This window comes from Oncorhynchus keta, chromosome 26, assembly GCF_023373465.1.
Source record: "Oncorhynchus keta strain PuntledgeMale-10-30-2019 chromosome 26, Oket_V2, whole genome shotgun sequence".
In the NCBI taxonomy this organism is placed as follows: domain Eukaryota; kingdom Metazoa; phylum Chordata; class Actinopteri; order Salmoniformes; family Salmonidae; genus Oncorhynchus; species Oncorhynchus keta.
Window position 1 is genome coordinate 29,303,747 of NC_068446.1, and position 20,675 is coordinate 29,324,421.

Genomic DNA, 20,675 nt, shown 5'->3' on the forward strand with positions numbered 1-20,675 from the left:
AAATGTCACAGGAACAATGTGGTAGACCAACAAACCATTGACATTTAACAGTGTTATTTAGCAACTCAAAACAAACACACTGTTGACTGTATTGAAGAGTGTGATTGGTGATATCAGTGGAAAAACTAGGATTCCTTACATAGTCAATGTAGAAAACCCTTACAGTGCTCCTGGACATTTTCTCTCAGCCTGGTCTAACCCCCAAACTCTGGGACACCATTTCACTCTGCAGAGAGGAGAGGTGCTGGGGAATGGGCTTTCCATTGTTTACAGACACCCAACTTTCACACATCTGCTTCTGGCAAACTTTGTTGCTTGGGGCAACTCTCACCTGACCTGTGTCTTGTGACCTGGTCAGCCAATCTGTGGCCAAGACAGCGGCAGGCAAACCCCAGCACAATCTCTGAACTCTTCAATTGCATTTTGGAGCCCAGGTTGAGCACAAGCTGTGTAAACCCCTGGCTCCATATTACGGCTGGGCGATATATTGAACGAATTCAATTAATTAATTGCTATTTGCATTTGAGGTTTGGTCCAACAGAATTGGTCATATGGACACCAAAACACACTAAACACTATATTTTACTGTAATAGAGGAGAAGTTAACCTTTCTACCCATACCCTGTTTATGATCTAACTTCTCAAATTTTGAGCAGAGCAGACACTACTAAAACGGATGTACCAATGAACATCGATTCTGGAAAATGAATACTCAGTTTGTTGAGCGCGCATTACAGTACCACGTATCGCTAGCAGTATTTTTGTCCAAAAAATATTGTTATACTAGCTGTGTTTTATAAATGTGCAATAAGCATAAAACCGTTATATAAGGAATTGGCAACTCGTTCTCATTCTGGTAGGCCACTTGATTTCAACATCTGAACAAACTGGACAGGCAAGCATGCTGTTCAAACAGTTGGAGACGGACAGAAGGTTGTGTGCATAACAATTGAACTGTTTTGCCTTGTTAGCTGAATTCAGAGCATGTGATTATACCTAAATCCAAGTTGGCAAAATTTTGAAATATATATATTTTCTGGCTACTCACTAGCACGTGGGCTTGTGCTTGAGAGAATGTTTATGAGATCTGTGTTTATTTTCTATCATGTAGTATTAGTGAATGCGCATTGTGCATGGTTCTGCATGGTTCTGGTTAAATTTGGTTAAATTGGTGGTTCTGCATGGTTCTGGTTAAATTTGTAACAAAAAGGGATTTTTTATAGACGGACCTTAAAGCCAGATCAGTGATTATTGCAACAACAAAAAAGCAGGTACAACTATTTTGATAAAATAATTAAATAGTGGGTCTTAGTGGGTCTTATGGTTGTGGAAGGCTTATATTCAGCCTTGGTATAATTTACTTAATTCATTAGATTATTGCTGACTGTTTTAAATTCAATGTATTTGACCTTTAATTGTACAACAAAGCCTATTGAGAAAACATTTTTTTTAAATGTAGATATTTTTTATTTTACCTTTATTTAACCAGCCAAGTCAGTTAAGACTCAGGGGTTTGAACTTGCAACCTTCCGGTTACTAGTCCACCGCTCTAACCACTAGGCCAGCCAGTCCATTCGGAAAGTATTCAGACCCTTTGACTTTTTCCACATTTTGTTACGGTACAGCCTTATTTTATTCTTCAATCTACACACAATACACCATAATGACAATGCGAAAACAGGTTTTTAGAAATGTTAGCAAAATTATTACAAATTAAAAACAGATACCTTATTTACATAAGTATTCAAACCAGTGGCGGTCAGTGCTGTTTACTATTAGAAGGACGTTTTTAAAAAATGAGTATGGCCTTATTTCAATTAAAGCTTTTCGGATGACTGTCATTCATATTCCATTCACCCAGCTCAATGTAACATCGATAGGTTTAGGCTACTACATGATACTTGAATTTGCTCAGGTCGAGAGGCAAATTGGAGTAATCAACGTAACAGACAGTGGCACATTCAATATTGCCTTGCACACTCTTGCCTGCATCTAGCTGATCTGAGGTGTAATCATTAGTCCAAAGAGTTGCAAGACTGAACATTTCTATTGTACTAAACAGGGTAGGTCCATCCCCGTTTCACTATATTTCAGTCCTCTGTGATGTATATAAAGTGTAATATTGGGAGGAAACTTCAAATGCACGCACCCCTAAGGGGCCCCTGTGTTGAGGATCAACGTGGCAGATGTGTTATTACCTACCTTTACCACCTGGGGGCGGCCCGCCAGGAAGTCCAGGACTTTAAAGTACTAATTAAGTAGTTTTGGGGGGGTATCTGTACTTTACTTTACTATTTAGATTTTTGACAACTTTTACTTCACTACAGTTCAAAACAGTTATTTTTACTCCCATACATTTTCCCTGACACCCAAAAGTACTTTGAATGTCCAGGCAGGACAGAAATATGGCCCAATTCATGCACATATCAATATAATGCGTTGTCATCCCTACTACCTCTGATCTGGTGGACTCAGTAAACCATGTTGGAGTGTTGGAGTGTTGGAGCGTGCCCGTCTGTTTTTAAATGAAATAAAAACAAGAAAATTGTGCAGTCAGATTTGCTAAATATAAGGAATTTGATTTATCACATTTACATGTTACTTTTACTCAAGTATGACAATTGAGTACTTTTTCCACATTTTAAAGCAGATATGTTTACACTTTTACTCAAGTAGTATTTAACTGGGTGATTCACTTTTTCTTGAGCCATTTGTAAAAACGCTGAAGATGCCCTCAAACGCTAGTGACTGAAGCTGACTCTACCTTGTTCTGACCCACTACAAGCGGTCTGGAAGGAACAGATGTGTCCATATCCAGAGTTTTATTCCACCACCAGACATTAGCACACACACACACACACACACACACACACACACACACACACACACACACACACACACACACACACACACACACACACACACACACACACACACACACACACACACACACACACACACACAGTGTAGAAGTGATCTTTATGGTTGAAGTGATCTTAATGGTTATTGCAGATGCACGCACAGACATTTCTAGAAAAAACACTGAAAAGTAGTTATCTAGCCAAACTTTGCATCTTCATCGGCTGAAGACGATAACCACTCTGAGCTAGAGTGGGAGGAGCCAGAGACCAAATGTCCATTCGGGCACACAGATTGGCTGAAATCAGGAGGCTGTGACAGACAACTAAGAAGGGGAGAAAGAAATCACCCAAACGGGACTTTGGGGAAAGTCAGGCATGGCCTTTTTTTGCAGCCATCCCTGGATTTCTTATGGAAACCCACACATCGGAAAGGCCTGAATTGGGAACTTTGTCTTGAAGCACTTAGTCCTATCTAGCAGGACAGGCAGAGAAGAGGGGCAGATGGAGCACCTACTGCAGCGGAGGAATATGGTACGACGGCCACAACTGTCTTTGGCAGCTTACTGGCTGCTACGGAGGTTGGTGACTCTTTCAACACTGCTGAAAGCAATGGCTCCCATGGTGGAGCAGATGGGGACCCCTGGGTGAGGCTCGTCAGGGATCTGGAGGCAGGGCCCCAGAGGCGAGGTCAGATGGTTCCCCAGGTGCGAGGACCGGAGGGTCTAACATTGCAGGCGGCGGGTGGCCCTCCATAACTGGAGACAGCAGGCACCCCGGGTCAGGAAACGGAGAGTCCCCCAGGTCAGGAGACTGAGGGTCTAGTAGGGCAGGAAAATCAGGGCCTGACTGGGCAGGGGTCTTTGAACTTCTTCACTGGACTAGTTATCAAGGCACAAGGCGAGACCCAGATGCAGACACAGGAAGCAGATGGTTGGAGTCTTACAATGTTAAATAATCCAAAGGGGTAGGCAAGAGAATGGTCGTGGACAGGCAAAATGTCGAACCAGATCAGAGTCCAGGAGGTACAGAGTGGCAGACAGGCCACGGGGAGGATTAGAAAAAGGAGAATAGCAAAAGGAGTACGTGAAAAACATGCTGGTTGACTTGACTAAACATACAAGACGAACTGCCACAGAGAGACAGGAAACACAGGGATAAATACACTGGGGAAAATAAGCAACACTTGGAGGGGGTGGAGACAATCACAAGAACAGGTGAAACAGATCAGGGCATGACACTAGTATTACTAGAGAAAGTTGATTGTGAATCTAGAATCCAAGATGGTGTAGCAGTCAGACGTCTTTGTCGCGTGTCTTTATATATTTTTTCTTCACACATTTTAAAAATAATTTTCCTAAACCTCAACTTCAATATACTCTCCTGCAACCCGCCTCACCCAATGTGGTATGGATCTGCTATTTTCTAAAGTATTTTTCTTTACTTTCGAACCGGTATCCCCCAACAGAAGCTAGCCAGCTTAGTCAGGTAACCACTGTTAGAGGTCATCAGCTAACCTCTAGCTCAGAAATCTCTCGCCAGTTTGCACAACGTGATTAAAACCAGAGCATACCAGACTTATTTTCTCTCCATTTCCGAGGTTCCTACCACAAGCTCTGAACCTTTTCACCTGGATCATCACAGCTAGCTAGCTGCAATCCGAGTTGCTACTCCTGGCTAACGTCTCTGTCCCGAAGTAAGCACCAATTAGCCTGGAGCTAGCCCATGCTAAGCCCATCTCCCGGATATCTGAAGAGGTCCATCAGCCACTCCTTGGTCTACAATACCAATTGGCCTAGACCCCTTTTACTACACGAAGCCCTGCTAATCCATCACAACTGGACTACCGACGTAACCTGCCCGAGGGTTATTTTTGCAACAGGCCCCTCTGTCACGACGTCCCCCGAATACCCAACTGCTAGCCTGCTAGCCGCGGCCCGCTAGCTGTCTAGAGCATATCGGACTGTTAGCTGAATAGGTCCATCGGCCAATTTCTTGGTCCACTATACCTATTTTACCAATTGTACTGGGCACCTTTACTACACGGAATCCTACTAATCCATCACGGATTGGAAGATGGAACTGCCAAGGGGGGCGGAGAGGCAATCTACTGCAGAGATAGCCTGCAGAGTTCTATCATACTATCCAGGTCTGTGCCCAAACAATTTGAGCTTCTACTTCTAAAAATCCACCTTTCCAGAAACAAGTCTCTCACTGTTGCCGCTTGCTATAGACCTCCCTCTGCCCCCAGCTGTGCCCTGGACACCATATGTGAATTGATTGCCCCTCATTTATCTTCAGAGCTTGTGCTGCTAGGTGACCTAAACTGGGACATGCTTAACACCCCGGCCATCCTACAATTTAAGTTTAAACCCTCAATCTCACACAAATGATCAATGAACCTACCAGGTACAACCCCAAATCCGTAAACACGGGCACCCTCATAGATATCATCCTAACCAACTTGCCCTCCAAATACACCTCTGCTGTCTTCAACCAAGATCTCAGCGATCACTGCCACATTGCCTGCATTATTTTAAATATATTTTTTTATTTCACCTTTATTTAACAAGGTAAGCTAGTTGAGAACAAGTTCTCATTTGCAACTGCGACCTGGCCAAGATAAAGCATAGCAGTGTGAACAGACAATACAGAGTTACACAATTAACAATTAACAAGTCAATAACACAGTAGAAAAAAAGAGAGTCTATATACATTGTGTGCAAAAGGCATGAGGAGGTAGGTGAATAATTACAATTTTGCAGGTTAACACTGGAGTGATAAATGATCAGATGGTCATGTACAGGTAGAGATATTGGTGTGCAAAAGAGCAGAAAAGTAAATAAATAAAAACAGTATGGGGTAGGTAAAAATGGGTGGGCTATTTACCGATAGACTGTGTACAGCTGCAGCGATCGGTTAGCTGCTCAGATAGCAGATGTTTGAAGTTGGTGAGGGAGATAAAAGTCTCCAACTTCAGCGATTTTTGCAATTAGTTCCAGTCACAGGCAGCAGAGTACTGGAACGAAAGGCGGCCGAATGAGGTGTTGGCTTTAGGGATGATCAGTGAGATACACCTGCTGGAGCGCGTGCTATGGGTGGGTGTTGCCATCGTGACCAATGAACTGAGATAAGGCGGAGCTTTACCTAGCATGGACTTGTAGATGACCTGGAGCCAGTGGGTCTGGCGACGAATATGTAGCTAGGGCCAGCCGACTAGAGCATACAGGTCGCAGTGGTGGGTGGTATAAGGTGCTTTAGTGACAAAACGGATGGCACAGTGATAAACTGCATCCAGTTTGCTGAGTATAGTGTTGGAAGCAATTTTGTAGATGACATCGCCGAAGTCGAAGATCGGTAGGATAGTCAGTTTTACTAGGGTAAGTTTGGCGGCGTGAGTGAAGGAGGCTTTGTTGCGGAATAGAAAGCCGACTCTAGATTTGATTTTCGATTGGAGATGTTTGATATAAGTCTGGAAGGAGAGTTTACAGTCTAGCCAGACACCTAGGTACTTATAGATGTCCACATATTCAAGGTCGGAACCATCCAGGGTGGTGAAGCTAGCCAGGTGGGTGCAGGCAGCTAGCGGTTGAAAAGCATGCATTTGATTTTACTAGCGTTTAAGAGCAGTTGGAGGCCACGGAAGGAGTGTTGTATGGCATTGAAGCTCGTTTGGAGGTTAGATAGCACAGTGTCCAAGGACGGGCCGGAAGTATATAGAATGGTGTCGTCTGCGTAGAGGTGGATCAGGGAATAGCCCACAGCAAGAGCAACATCATTGATATATACAGAGAAAAGACTCGGCCCGAGAATTGAACCCTGTGGCACCCCCATAGAGACTGCCAGAGGACCGGACAGCATGTCCTTCGATTTGACACACTGAACTCTGTCTGCAAAGTAGTTGGTGAACCAGGCACGGCAGTCATCAGAAAAACCGATGCTACTGAGTCTACCGATAAGAATATGGTGATTGACAGAGTCGAAAGCCTTGGCAAGGTCGATGAAGACGGCTGCACAGTACTGTCTTTTATCGATAGCGGTTATGATATCGTTTAGTACCTTGAGCGTGGCTGAGGTGCACCCGTGACCGGCTCGGAAACCAGATTGCACAGCGGAGAAGGTACGGTGGGATTCGAGATGGTCAGTGACCTGTTTGTTGACTTGGCATTCTAAGACCTTATATAGGCAGGGCAGGATGGATATAGGTCTGTAACAGTTTGGGTCCAGGGTGTCTCCCCCTTTGAAGAGGGGGATGACTGCGGCAGCTTTCCAATCCTTGGGGATCTCAGACGATATGAAAGAGAGGTTGAACAGGCTGGTAATAGAGGTTGCGACAATGGCGGCGGATAGTTTCAGAAATAGAGCGTCCAGATTGTCAAGCCCAGCTGATTTGTACGGGTCCATGTTTTGCAGCTCTTTCAGAACATCTGCTATCTGGATTTGGGTAAAGGAGAACCTGGAGAGGCTTGGGCGAGTAGCTGCAGGGGGGGCGGAGCTGTTGGCCGAGGTTGGAGTAGCCAGGCGGAAGGCATGGCCAGCCGTTGAGAAATGCTTGTTGAAGTTTTCGATAATCATGGATTTATCGGTGGTGACCGTGTTACCTAGCCTCAGTGCAGTGGGCAGCTGGGAGGAGGTGCTCTTGTTCTCCATGGACTTCACAGTGTCCCAAAACATTTTGGAGTTGGAGCTACAGGATGCACATTTCTGTCTGAAGAAGCTGGCCTTATCTTTCCTGACTGACTGCGTGTATTGTTTCCTGACTTCCCTGAACAGTTACATGTCGCGGGGACTATTCGATGCTATTGCAGTCCGCCACAGGATGTTTTTGTGCTGGTCGAGGGCAGTCAGGTCTGGAGTGAACCAAGGGCTATATCTATTCTTAGTTCTGCATTTTTTGATCGGAGCATGCTTATCTAAAATGGTGAGGAAGTTACTTTTAAAGAATGACCAGGCATCCTCAACTGACAGGATGAGGTCAATGTCCTTCCAGGATACCCGGGCCAGGTCGATTAGAAAGGCCTGTTCACAGAAGTGTTTTAGGAAGACAGCGGAGGTGTATTTGGAGGGCCAGTTGGTCAGGATGACATCTATGAGGGTGCCCTTGTTTACAGATTTAGGGTTGTACCTGGTGGGTTCCTTGATGATTTGTGTGAGATTGAGGGCATCTATCTTAGATTGTAGGACTGCCGGGGTTTTAAGCATATCCCAGTTTAGGTCACCTAACAGAACAAACTCTGAAGCTAGATGGGGGGCGATCAATTCACAAATGGTGTCCAGGGCACAGCTGGGAGCTGAGGGGGGTCGGTAGCAGGCGGCAACAGTGAGAGACTTATTTATAAAATTAGTAGTTCGAACTGTTTGGGTATGGACCTGGAAAGTATGACATTACTTTGCAGGCTATCTCTGCAGTAGACTGCAACTCCTCCCCCTTTGGCAGTTCTATCTTGACGGAAGATGTTATAGTTGGGTATGGAAATCTCAGAATTTTTGGTGTCCTTCCTGAGCCAGGATTCAGACACGGCAAGGACATCAGGGTTAGCAGAGTGTGCTAAAGCAGTGAGTAAAACAAACTTAGGGAGAAGGCTTCTGATGTTGACATGCATGAAACCAAGGCGTTTAACTATACACAGAGCCTGAGTGCGGCTGGGGCCGACAGATAAAACATAAACAAGCAGATGTCACGAGTCCGACCGAGGGTGGCTTTCCTTCCCGGTCGGGTGGCGCTCGGCGGTCGTCGTCACCGGCCTATTAGCTGCCACTGCGTTGGTGCAATTAAAGAGCACAGCATTGCACTCTCTGTCTCCTGCGTTTGACTCCACACCCACGACACCCGGAGCATTACAGAATCCCGCACCTAAAGATTGAATGGAGTCAGCAGGAGCAGCAGCCAACCCTCTCCCATCGATGGAGGAACGGGTTCACCACCACACCACCGTCCTCTATCGGATCTGCGATGGATCAAGTAATGAAGAGAATGGACCGATGGGAGAGGAGTGGTCTCCTCTCTCCACCTTCGGCACCCCCGGCTCCGGACTCCCCATCTCCCGACTCCAGCACCCTCCATCTGACGCTACCAAGGGCTTATGATGGAGCGGCGGCGGGTTGCCAGGGGTTTTTGCTTCAGTTGGAGCTATACGTGGCCACCGTCAGACCCACTCTCTCGGGAGAGGAGAGGGTGAGTGTCCTCATCTCCTGCCTCACGGGTCATGCTCTGGAGTGGGCGAATGCAGTCTGGAATGGCCCAGACTCAGCGCGGGAGCACTACCCAGAGTTTTCCAGAACGACTATTTAATCTCAGGCAGGAGAGGAGGCGCGCCCAGGATTACGCGCTGGATTTCCGGACCTTGGCAGCAGGATCTGGGTGGAACGACAGAGCCCTTATTGACCACTACAGGTGTAGTCTCCGGGAGGACGTCCGCAGGGAGTTAGCGTGTCGGGACACCGCTCTGTCACTGGATGAGCTGATTGACATGTCTATTCGACTGGACAATCTGCTGGCTGCCCGCGGGCGTTCGGAGAGGGTCCTGTGCTTTCCACCACCCAGCCCCTCCGCTCCCATTCTGATGGAGTTGGGAGGGGCTGTGCCGAGGGGTATCGGAGGAGGAGGCCTTCCCTGCAACAACTGTGGTCGGAGAGGACACACGTCTGATCGGTGCTGGGGGGGTCCATCAGGGAGTAGAGGTGGCAGGCGGAACGCTTCTCGATCACCCCAGGTGAGTCAGCATCAAACTCACCCAGAACCCCTTGTTGGCCACATGTTTGTCGTAACTTTTTTCCTTAACTTTTTTCCCTCTTCCCAGCATAGGGCGCTAGTCGATTCAGGCGCAGCTGGGAACTTTATGGATTGCGGACTCGTTAGTGGTTCCGCTTGTGCCGATAGATTCTCCCTTTCCCGTGCACTCCCTAGATAGCCGGCCATTAGGGTCACGGATGGTCAGGGAGGCATACATTCATGGCAGGTCAAGAAAAGTAATTGTAACTTGTCCACACTGCAAACTTAAGTTAAATAAGACAAACTTCAAAACATATTTATGAAGAAAGCATACACATTGCTTTGAAACAGTGTCCAAGGAAAGAGTTTTGGCATGTGAGTGCATTGATGTGAGAAATGGTGTGTTTGCATTCGAAAAATACATTTTCTGGTCCAGCAACACCCATACTTGTTGTGAAAAATACTTGGGCTAATTCAGTTCCAACTGTGTTCAAAACTGTTATGCATGCTGGAGTATAAAATGCTGTTGAATTGTACTTTTTCTTCACTTTCACATACACTCTGTTCACAGAAACACTGCTCAGATCTTGTCCCCTGGACCTTGGAGGACCTTGGATTCCTTTAAATGATTCCACTGAACTGTACCATTTGATTCTCATTCCTGTATTGAAAATGGTACCTTGTTCACACCACAGGGCCTACCAAAGCAAGGTTTCTCAAACAACTGTGGGGTGTTTGTTTTGATGGTAATATGCTATTCAGTATATTATATTAGTCCTATTTTCTGTTATTTTCTGTTGTTCTTGAGGGACTGTCTTTTACATCCTGAAATATATTCCTGGGCGGAGTGGTATTATTATTATTTACTATTATTATTGTTATCATAACCAACGAACTTAACAACCTATTATTTCTTAACTTACATTATGCCCTGTACATTGCAATGGAAGCACAGTGTGATTTCACTGAGGTATGTATAAATTATGAATTTCTCATCACTAGTGGATGTAATGTTCTTTGGGATCCCCGAATGTGTGATTTTCTTTTTCAAAGGAAAACATGCAGCATATTAGGCGATGGTGGTGCCTAGTTCTCCTGGTGGTGCCTAACTTTCCCATGCCGTAAGTATTGAACATTATAAAACCTTTCATTTGCATCCTTAAAATCACTTGTTTCACTGTAGCCAGACTGATCTGAAAATATATTTTCATATTGAATGTATGTAATATGTGTCATTCACTCACTAAGGTCTGAAGAAGTGAGGTTGAAAGATGGAAAAAGGCGTGGCGAAAACAAAACACACTACATGTAGGAGGTGTCATATGATGAGTGGTATAGTCTTAAACCAATGTTTAAAGACTTAAACCCACCCTCTCATATGATGAGTGGTATAGTCTTAAACCAATGTTTAAAGACTTAAACCCCCCCTCTCATATGATGAGTGGTATAGTCTTAAACCAATGTTTAAAGACTTAAACCCACCCTCTCATATGATGAGTGGTATAGTCTTAAACCAATGTTTAAAGACTTAAACCCCCCCCTCTCATATGATGAGTGGTATAGTCTTAAACCTATGTTTAAAGACTTAAACCCACCCCTCTCATATGATGAGTGGCATAGTTGATTGATACATGGCAAGATATAAGTTGTGATGACTTGTTGAGAAGTTATAGATATCACTGAAAACCCCTTTAGTAATAGTGGCTTTTGTTTGCATGGTGGTATTGTGAAAGTGGGGTGTAAATTTGACTTGATCATCAGGCACTACTCTTAATATTTATTCTTCCTTTTTCTTCAAGGAAGCAGATGTTCTTCTAAGGGACACCCTAGGGGCAGCAAGGTGGTGCGAACTCCAAACATTTTAAGGAACTGTTTCCCTCCCTAGTGTAATTGGGATGGAAGGGGAAGACCGCATTACAATACTTAAAGAACTATGGTTGTATGATGGCCTGGATGAAGAGGAAAATATTGTCCTCAAGGAACCATTCCTGTTACAGAGAAATTATGAGATTATCTATGTGGAGGCAGTTGACAACAAGAAAATGACTGTCTGCCTCTTGAGGAGCAGGAGTGAAGCCATTTTTGAGGAGTGGTCAAACCTTGATTTTGTCTGCTGTGTTAATTGTTTTAATTGTTAATTGTGTTGTTTAGTAAAGATGATGTAAAGTCACCCGAGTCTCTGATCTCTGTACTGGAGCTGGTATAACTTAATGTACAAAACACATTCAGCTTGTCAGTATGTCTATATGGTATAGTCTGTCTCCATTCTCATGAACAAAGTAAATAGCATTATAAATCAGGATAGGTAGTAACTGTATATATATATATATGCTCAATTAAATAATATAAATACAAAGTTCTAATATTTATTAACACAATTTTAACAGTACATGACATACATCTGTACTGTCTCACTGCAACAATATCAGTAGCTTGTCTCAAATATAGCATGAAGCAAAAAGTGTTACAATTCATCTGCTGGTACCACTTTATATAATATTTCTTACATCTTCAAAAATGAAATACGTTTGTGTTCAACGTGTGCCTTGCGCAAACGTGTGTTTGAATTCACTGTGTGACTGTCAAACCTGATGGACACAAAGTGGGCGGGGTCAAACGCCTGACCCCGCCCACATCGACCCCGGCCCCGAATTGCACACTCCAGTCAGGGGTACTTGTTGGAGTTTTCCAAAAAACAGTAGGTTATTCTAGCTGGAATTGTTACTCTCCTGTCATGCAAAAAATACTTCCATGGCAGATTCGGACGTGACTAAAATTACAGATATGGACTTTTGTGCTCGTACACATAATTACATTGCACGACCACCCCCAGTAAAACGAATCCCTTAGATTAGGGCTATATACTATTTTTTGTTACATTCAGGCATTTGACAACGAATATTCATGATTGTAGGACGAAAGAAGCACGAGAAATGGTCATTGACATTAACTCAACGAGCAAACCAATGGAAAAATCTCAAGTCTAATATTGTAAAAATAACTCACCATGTGTACAGCTGTCAAAATCAGAAGGTGGGGGCGGGGCGGGGCGCCACGCATTTAGTTTGTTTTGCCCACGCGCGGCTTCACCAATCCCGGCTAAGAGAGGGACGGTTTGAGTTTAAAATTTGCCGACACACTGCAGATGACAATTTGTTTTGTGTTTATAAAAATCTAGCCAGCTTTCGCTTGTCAAAACGGACAGCTATCTGAGAATACAAAAATTTATCCAGAATATTGTGTTATATACTTCTGTTCGATTAAACATGTCGAAGAAACAAATTTACTACTCTGACAAGTACACAGATGAAGCATTTGAGTACAGGTAAGTTAGGTTGAAGTTGTAACGTTAGCTACTACTGTACTGTAATACTGTTAACGTTAGCTAGTAAGCAAGCAAGCATGTTAACTTGCTTTGCTACGGAAAGCAAGTTCACCCAACTCCCCTGGTTGGTTAACTAGCCAACGTTAGCTTTAGCCATAATACTGTATTTGGCAGAATAATATTAATACTGTTATTATATTTGTTGGCTGGCAACTGAAGGCTGCAGGATTCATTTGTTTAGTGGGCTAGTGAACTGTATCATGTGACTTGGTTAACGACCGCTAACGTAAGCTAATACTATCAGCTGGTGTTACCACAACATGTTCAAAGTTATATGGCCTACTGGTGCTAGCTAGCTAGCTAACGTTACATCTACTAGTAAAGTACTTTCTAGTTAGTGACGTTAAGTAGATAGCTACGTTAATTGGGTGAATTCAATGTCCCTTTCCTACACAGGCATGTTATGCTCCCGAAACAGTTATCAAAGCTGGTGCCCACTTCTCACTTGATGACAGAAGATGAATGGAGGGGTCTGGGGGTGCAGCAGAGCCAGGGCTGGATCCACTACATGATCCACAAGCCAGGTGAGTTATTGACCGAAAGTTAGCAATCCAGTCTCAACAAGGACTAACGTTTCATACAAAAAAACATATTTTCTAAAGCTTTTACCTATGTCTCAAGTCTTCTCATGATTGGTTATGAAAAGATACATCAGGAATTCCTGCTTTTCTGACATCCTCTTTCATACATAATTTAAATGTACTAGCTAGCTTTCTGTTCTAGGCCATATATTGTATTGCCTATTACATTACTTTGCCCCACACCAATGACCTCTTTTCCCCAATCTTCAATGTTGTCCTGATCACATCCCTACATGCAAAGCCATTGTTATGCCATCTGCATGTTTGAAAATAATAGCCATCTCTACTAGCTTGAAGTCAGTACTGAATTAGCTACTTTCTGTTTTACATCTAGAGCCGCATATATTGCTTTTCCGAAGACCTCTTCCAAAGGATTGAGTGGAAATCATCTTCAACATCCCTGAAAGCCACCTTAGTTGAATTGTATGGTCTTTGTTGACTTAACACATGGAGAGATGTACATCTTGTTTTGGTGTAAGGAATAGACCCTTAAAGTTTTTATTTTATTTTTAATCCCTCCCCAAAATGTTGGAGGTATGATAGAAGCAGACTGAGTGTTGGAAGGCTCGGCCCCCACTACCAGATGATAAGCAGTTCTGCTTTTATTGGTACATGGCAACAATATGGATATGGAATTTCTCATTCATTAGACTTTACAGAGCTTGAATAACACTTGCTACACTTTTATTGATGTTTACTTACTTGTCAATATGTTGGATTAATGAACAGTGGTCAAATAGTTTTCTTTCTTGAACGTGGAATATTTTATTCAAAATAAATAATCTAGCATGTTCTGAAAATGTTTTTTATTTTGTCTGCTTTCCTCTGTGTATATATATTTGTATCAGACAGTATACATTTGGACTGAATAGTCACATTTTTGTTCATTCTAAACAACACTTGTTGCTGGACAGAACGTAAATAAAATATATTTCTTTACTTTGTGTGGAAGTTTGTGTTGTGTATCTAAATGTCTTTCATTTCATATTTAATATTAAGCCAGCACAGCAGTAGAAATTGTTCTCTATTGTTATCTCAAGTTCTTTGTTTTGCAGATGAATCCAACCTATATGACAGAGGAACATAGTTGTGAGAAGTGCTTTTCAGTCAGCTACATTGACCACCAGTGGGGTGACAAATTCAGAGTGTCTGATGCCCAGAGAGAAGGCAGGAGCCCGGGGCTTGTGGACAGTCACCTTCTCAGGATTATGAGTTCCAGGGCCAGGCTTCAGAGTGGCATCGTTGGGAAAGCCATGGCGACCTAGCATGGAGAAAGCTGGTTGCCTGGGCAGGTAGACACTTGGATCTGTACTGTTGTATCTACCAGGGCCTGGGGTCTTGGCCAGGTCTTCTGAGGGACCCCCTAATTTGCAGTGCCCTGACATGGTGTAGCTGGCACTGGCTGGCTTGGTGGGAACCTGGGGGCCCATGAGAGCAGGAAGACAGTACTTGTTGGGGGCAGGGACTGAGTCGATGGTACGGTAGCGAGTGCGGGAGCCCATAGTGTAGGATGGGGGTCTGCGCTGGGTGTTGCATGGAGGAGCATTCTCAGGGCTGTATGCCCCAGGTCCAGGAGTCTGGAAATGCCCTGCTAGTGGGAAAGCTGTATTTAGCTTTGGCTTTATGTGAACACGCAAGATTCATAAGTGGAATGCAGTAGATTCATTGTCAATTTAGAGATTTAGAGTGTATGCATATTTGTTGAGTGTTAATGAAATTCAGTTGCAACAGCTGACAGCAGAAGGCAAGGCTTGAGCTGTCACATCCAGTGTCTTGTTGCCATACTCCTGTAAGTGGCTTAAACTGCCACACACAAGGTCCTTGTGTAATTAACGTCTCTTAAGAAAATCAAAATTTTCACGTCTAGTAATGAGCTTTTGGTATTTGACCATATAAAAACAGTATTTTAATATAACTTTATAGGCACATTAAAACATGATCAGCTCTGAATTGAAAGTGTATTTACCTGAAGTTGGTGGGAACTTACTTGATGATCCTCTCACTCTGCCCAACATGGAGTATGCGGGGTTGCCATCCCTGCCGAAACGGGTGATTTTTGCATCAATGTAATACCGAGGCCCAGGACTGGAGTCAACACCGTACACTGCACAACCAAACAAGAGAAACAAATAACTGACATACAATACTGGTTAGAGCGTTGGGCCAGTAATTGAATGTTTGCTGGATCGAATCCCAGAGCTGACAAGGTCAAAATCTGTTGTTCTGCCCCTGAGCAAGGCAGTTCATCCACTGTTCCCCGGGTGCCAAAGACATGGATGTCGATTATAGCAGCCCCTCGCACCTCTCTGATTCAGATCAGTTGGGTTAAATACGGAAGACACATTTCAGTTGAATGCATTCGTTTCTACTGACTAGGTATCCCCCTTTCCCTACTGTAGTAAGTTTGCCAGTATCCTAAGGACAGTGTCACATTTGGCTGATAAGTTGTATACTGTACTGTAGTAACAGGGTCCACAACTAGTGACAGGTATTTGTGGTGTTGTTTCCCCCCAGTGGCTTTACAGTTACATTACAACATTCAATATTCCCTTTCATGATCAACTAATACTAGTTGAGGTAGTTTTTCATTGACCATTAGAGTAGCGTGTCATGTTCAAATCTTGGGGGCTCTTTAGTGACTGCTGTAGCACTCACAGTTGTTGCTCATTCTGCCGTGGAATGAGTAAGCAGGGCTGGTTGGCTTGGTGAAGTCATGGCCGATGAAACCAATGGTTGGTGGCAGAGCGTAACGCCCCGGTCCTGGCCCTGTGGGGTAGATATTTTACACAATAGGTTGAAGACCTGTGTGTGCACATGGAAGGATTTGGGCTACTTCACACATATGACATTATATACATTATGGTGTAGTGATGAATAAGCTGAAAAGATTCATAAAGACGTGCCTGAGGATATAAACGACATATTTACATCTGGCTGGTGTAAATTAGACATGCTAGATCATCCAAACAGCTGACTTTCACAGCCAGAGACAGTGCGGCACTAAGATACAACCTGGGAAATTACTTTTTTGGAAAGTACATTTTTGTTGTTGTTGCACCAATTCTCTTGCACTAGCTCTATGCACACTCTACCAACACATTACACTGACACTCCACCAACGCACATAATATACACTCACACAAAACACACACTTTCACGTTATTTTATTGTGGTACTATTGCCTTATTTAGCCTTTTTTAAAACCTTTTTAACTGCATTGTTGGGAAATGGCTCGTTAGTAAGCAGTTCATGGTAAAGTCTACACCAGATGTATTCGGTGCATGTCCTTTTTCATTTTGATTTGACATTAAATCAGCAGTCACATTTTCAGATGCCTCTGCACACTGCACAAGCAAAGTTACTATCTGCGAGTTCTGGCAAGTCCAAGCTCTGAGAAACAATCAACTCCAGTCAGTGTCCCCTCTCTGACAGGATAATGCATTCAATTATTAGCTAGATATGTTATGTTTACATGTTACATTTACTCAATTCAGAATAGATGAGTGATCTATCTGTATTGAATAAGTGCCGCAAAGGTTGTTCCATTCAGGAAGCTCACCTTTCTCTCTGCCAGCAATGATGGGGCGCTTTTTCACTTCCTCCCCCATGTTCAAATAAATGTATGGTCCTACAAGTCGTCCTACAAAAACATCCTCCAAATCATTACACAAACTGCTCAATTCGATCAATAATAAGAGGGAATTTGACAATACAGTATGTACAAAAACACAGGTAGGAAGCATACTACTGTAAATGTGGACACAAACAGGCTCCAGCAATGCATCATAGCCAGCAGGTTCCTCTCTCCTCCGTGTGGTAGAGGTGATCTTCTGTGTCAGATGAATTCAAGCTCTCCACTCATCAGCATGGCCCTCCTTTATCCATCCATCATCTCCCAAGTCCTGAGTGAAATTCAGTTTGGAGTTCACCTATTCAGTCATGCATACCTTAACAGCCTGCGCAGTTACACACTCCAAAATAAGAACCACTACCATCAAAGACCCATAAACATTTAGCCTCTTGGTTAGAAAAGCCCTTTAAAGGACCAAATGTTGGATCTCACACCAACTGTGTCCAACTAGTTCATCATCTCAGCCAGTTATATAGTAGCTCAGCCAGAGGAGCTCAATCTGCTGGTGCTTAGAAACCATGTCATTACTTGGATTCACTCTAATGTAACAATATCTCCACAGAGCAATCCATGAAACCAAGATCCCCTCTCCCTCCTTTTTCTTTTCACTCTCTGTTCATCGCAGCGTGGAGGCAGAATATCACACTTCAACCATGCATACAGTTGCCAGGGAGACGTTCCAGGATATTCAGTCTCAGCAATCAGGCCTCCCGCATCGCTCAGTCAGCGAAGCGAGTGTTCTCTCTCTGTCCCTACAGTACCTTCCCCATTCATACAACAGACCTTCCACTCATACAGTACAGATCCCATTCACACTGTATATCAGAACTAACAGTGTCCCTTACAGAGACCAGCAAAGCCATGGAGTTAAACAAATATTCTCCTTCTTGACAGTGCATAATAATAGTAATACACTGAATGCGAGAAAGACTATGCATATCATAAGACATGTAAGACACGTTATCTGACACTTTTCCACCACCACGCCTGAAGTTTGATCATAGGACTCATTGCCCTCTCAATAACCTCTACATTGAAACGACATATCCATGGGCTGTTTGGAAAGTAGTCATTTTAAAACAGCAGCAGAAGAACACACTGAAAGTTGCCAGAAGCTATACGGTAACTGACAATGTCGACAAGTGCCTTAACCATGGTCTGCCGAAAACAAACATTAAACATTTACAGGCTCTAACTCTCTCCTGGCTGCTGTTTAGGTAACCTGAGTGAGTTGTTAACAGGGACAAACACACGTTAGCCGCGCTGCACACAGCCATGCCAGGGGTCACAGTCACAGAGGGCATTCTGAAGGGCCACAGTGTTTGACAGTATCACAGCTCATTGCTTACAGGATGACAGGAAATTCTCCTCAGGCTAAACTACAGTTGCAAAGGAAATGGACCAACACAACTCCTTAATCACCAGGTCTGCTCCTCGTTTCCTATGTAACATATAGGCTATACATATAGGGAATAGAGTTACTGCTACCCGGGGATAGTAGCATGAAAAGTTAACAGCAAACAGAGACATGGATTGTATACAAAGTTTATTATTTTTCAAAAGCAATTGTATTGGAAATGGATATGGGTTTACACTGGTTTCAATATGGTAAATGTACAGTAATTCCAAACCTTTATTCTTGTTTTAGGATATCAAGAGTCAAAATTTAACAAAACAAAATAGCTTATGCACTGTACAATCAAATCCCTGTGTGTTCAACAGTAAGGAGACAGCTATACCTAAATGTGACTTATTATGTGGAGATATTGCTAGCTTGGTAAAATATCTAGAAGAATTGAGCTTATCTTAACCTCTAGTTTAAGGCTGCAGAAATGCAGTGTCGATCTTTAGCAGGTTAAACACCAAATAAGTATATAAAGATATCAACTGTACACCTCAGTGTTTGAGCTAAGGCTTCCTCTGAATAAGAATAATAGGTGCATCACATCTGGTTATTTTTGATTAATTAAATGAAGACATTGGTGTAGGTGACAGGACAAAAGGCAATAGGGGGCGGCATTGGAACAAATAAAACAAAAGCACTAGCTACAAATAAATACCACAGATAGAAAAAACAACAAAACATTTGTTTTAACTCAGGTGTAATTACAAACATAAATACTTGATTAGAGATTACAGAAAAACAATAAGGCACTACAGTGAATATCAAAGACGCTATGGTGTCAACTGGTGTCTAGGAGTTATACAAGAGAGAAAAACAAAGAGGGCTAGAGGGGGACTGGCTTAGTAACACACACACACACACACACACACACACACACACACACACACACACACACACACACACACACACACACACACACACACACACACACACACACACACACACACACACACACACACACACACACACACACACACACACACACTTTGCTTCCTTTCAGGCTGCAGTCCCCACTCTTCCTTCTCTCTCCACTCACTAACATATTCACAGACAATGTACAATTTGGAGATCTGGCTGGTGATGCCGTCAGGGGCAGTTTCTGTGGAGGAGAGAAGAACAGGACACTTAATAAGATCTCTGATAAGGTTCTTCATTGCAATCAGATAGATAGGTACAGATATGCTATCTTTGATGTAGAGGTATCTGAATACGCTTTGTTATTAGAGTGGATATAAACTGACACAGGTTTGAGGTTACAAAGTCACAGTTGAGTTAATTTCAAGCCCTATTCACATTACCACAGTGTTAATGGTTCAAACCACAGGAGGTTGGTGGCAACTTAATTGGGGAGAATGGGCTCGTGGTAATGATTGGGGCGGAATCAATGGAATCGTATCAAATACAACAAACAGGTGATTGATGCCATTCCATTAGCACCGTTCTGAACATTATTATGAGCCACTCTTTCCTCAGCAGCCTCCTGTGGTTCAAACTCTGTGTTGTTGTTCATAGAGACAGAGAGGTGAGAGGGCCGTACCATCGCTCAGGGGGGTCCTTTGTGTCCAGTGTGGGTAACTGGATATCTGATGGACTCTCCTGCTCTCCCCCCCGCTCCCCTGCCTCCAGCTCCAAATGGTCCTCTCCCTCTGCAGGAAAGGGTTCTGGGTCATACTCATAGGAGTAGTAGGACACCTCAGCCATGGAACCCTGCTCTTCCTCGCCTACAAGCACAAGAAAGAGGAACAGAGAGAGAGAGAGAGTGACAGTGAGAGAGAGAGATGGAGGGCAGGTGGGATGGTGAGAAATATCCTTAGAAATAAGATGAGACAATTGTTCACAACAATTATTTTTATGAGAACACTAACATTGGCTGAAAAGTCAAGGGGCATAACAATGTTTCCACTGAGAATATCTACCAAAATAGTTAATTGTACAAGGTGACCAGTAGGGGTCACTATGTCCTAATGTTCAGCCTCATGTAAAGCACTGCATGCACACTGCTCCTTTTGGAAATCATACATTGCAGATGAATACACACAATACACTCCATTTATTTTCATCAAAACAAGTGTGTTTTGTTGAATTAATCATGCCCTCAGCTCT

The 20,675-nt window shown here is 43.4% G+C and overlaps 3 protein-coding genes across 10 annotated transcripts in view; 1 reads left to right on the top strand and 2 right to left on the bottom strand.

Annotated features, from left to right (window-relative positions):
- Positions 1–12,588: 12,588 nt before the first annotated feature.
- cks2 (CDC28 protein kinase regulatory subunit 2) lies at positions 12,589–14,475 on the top strand. The gene is made up of 3 exons (XM_035737596.1): positions 12,589–12,895; positions 13,352–13,479; positions 13,871–14,475. The coding sequence occupies exons 1-3, from the start codon at positions 12,837–12,839 to the stop codon at positions 13,912–13,914; spliced, it is 231 nt and encodes a 76-aa protein (XP_035593489.1). The 5' UTR covers positions 12,589–12,836; the 3' UTR covers positions 13,915–14,475.
- A 159-nt stretch (positions 14,476–14,634) lies between these two features.
- Positions 14,635–17,718, bottom strand: odf3l2b (outer dense fiber of sperm tails 3-like 2b). 5 transcript variants are annotated; one of them, XM_035737595.2, is made up of 5 exons: positions 17,285–17,718; positions 17,096–17,176; positions 16,192–16,302; positions 15,503–15,640; positions 14,635–15,127 (listed from the first exon to the last, which is right to left on the bottom strand). In XM_035737595.2, the coding sequence occupies exons 2-5, from the start codon at positions 17,142–17,144 to the stop codon at positions 14,640–14,642; spliced, it is 786 nt and encodes a 261-aa protein (XP_035593488.1). In that variant the 5' UTR covers positions 17,145–17,176; positions 17,285–17,718; the 3' UTR covers positions 14,635–14,639. The 5 variants fall into 5 exon arrangements, with proteins under 5 accessions (XP_035593488.1, XP_035593487.1, XP_035593486.1 ...); XM_035737594.2 differs by having other exon boundaries at positions 17,282–17,718; XM_035737593.2 differs by having other exon boundaries at positions 15,524–15,640; positions 17,096–17,718.
- A 982-nt stretch (positions 17,719–18,700) lies between these two features.
- cpamd8 (C3 and PZP like alpha-2-macroglobulin domain containing 8) overlaps positions 18,701–20,675 on the bottom strand; it is a 58,693-nt gene continuing 56,718 nt past the window's right edge. For 2 of the 4 annotated variants that reach the window (XM_035737590.2, XM_035737589.2), the window contains 2 exons: positions 20,110–20,293; positions 18,701–19,671 (listed from right to left, as the gene is read on the bottom strand). In XM_035737590.2, the coding sequence (XP_035593483.1) occupies position 19,671; positions 20,110–20,293 (185 nt within the window). In that variant the 3' untranslated portion in view covers positions 18,701–19,670. Of the gene's footprint in view, positions 19,672–20,109; positions 20,294–20,675 lie in introns of those variants that run through there. The other 2 variants (XR_004820624.2, XR_004820623.2) reach the window with 1 other exon arrangement.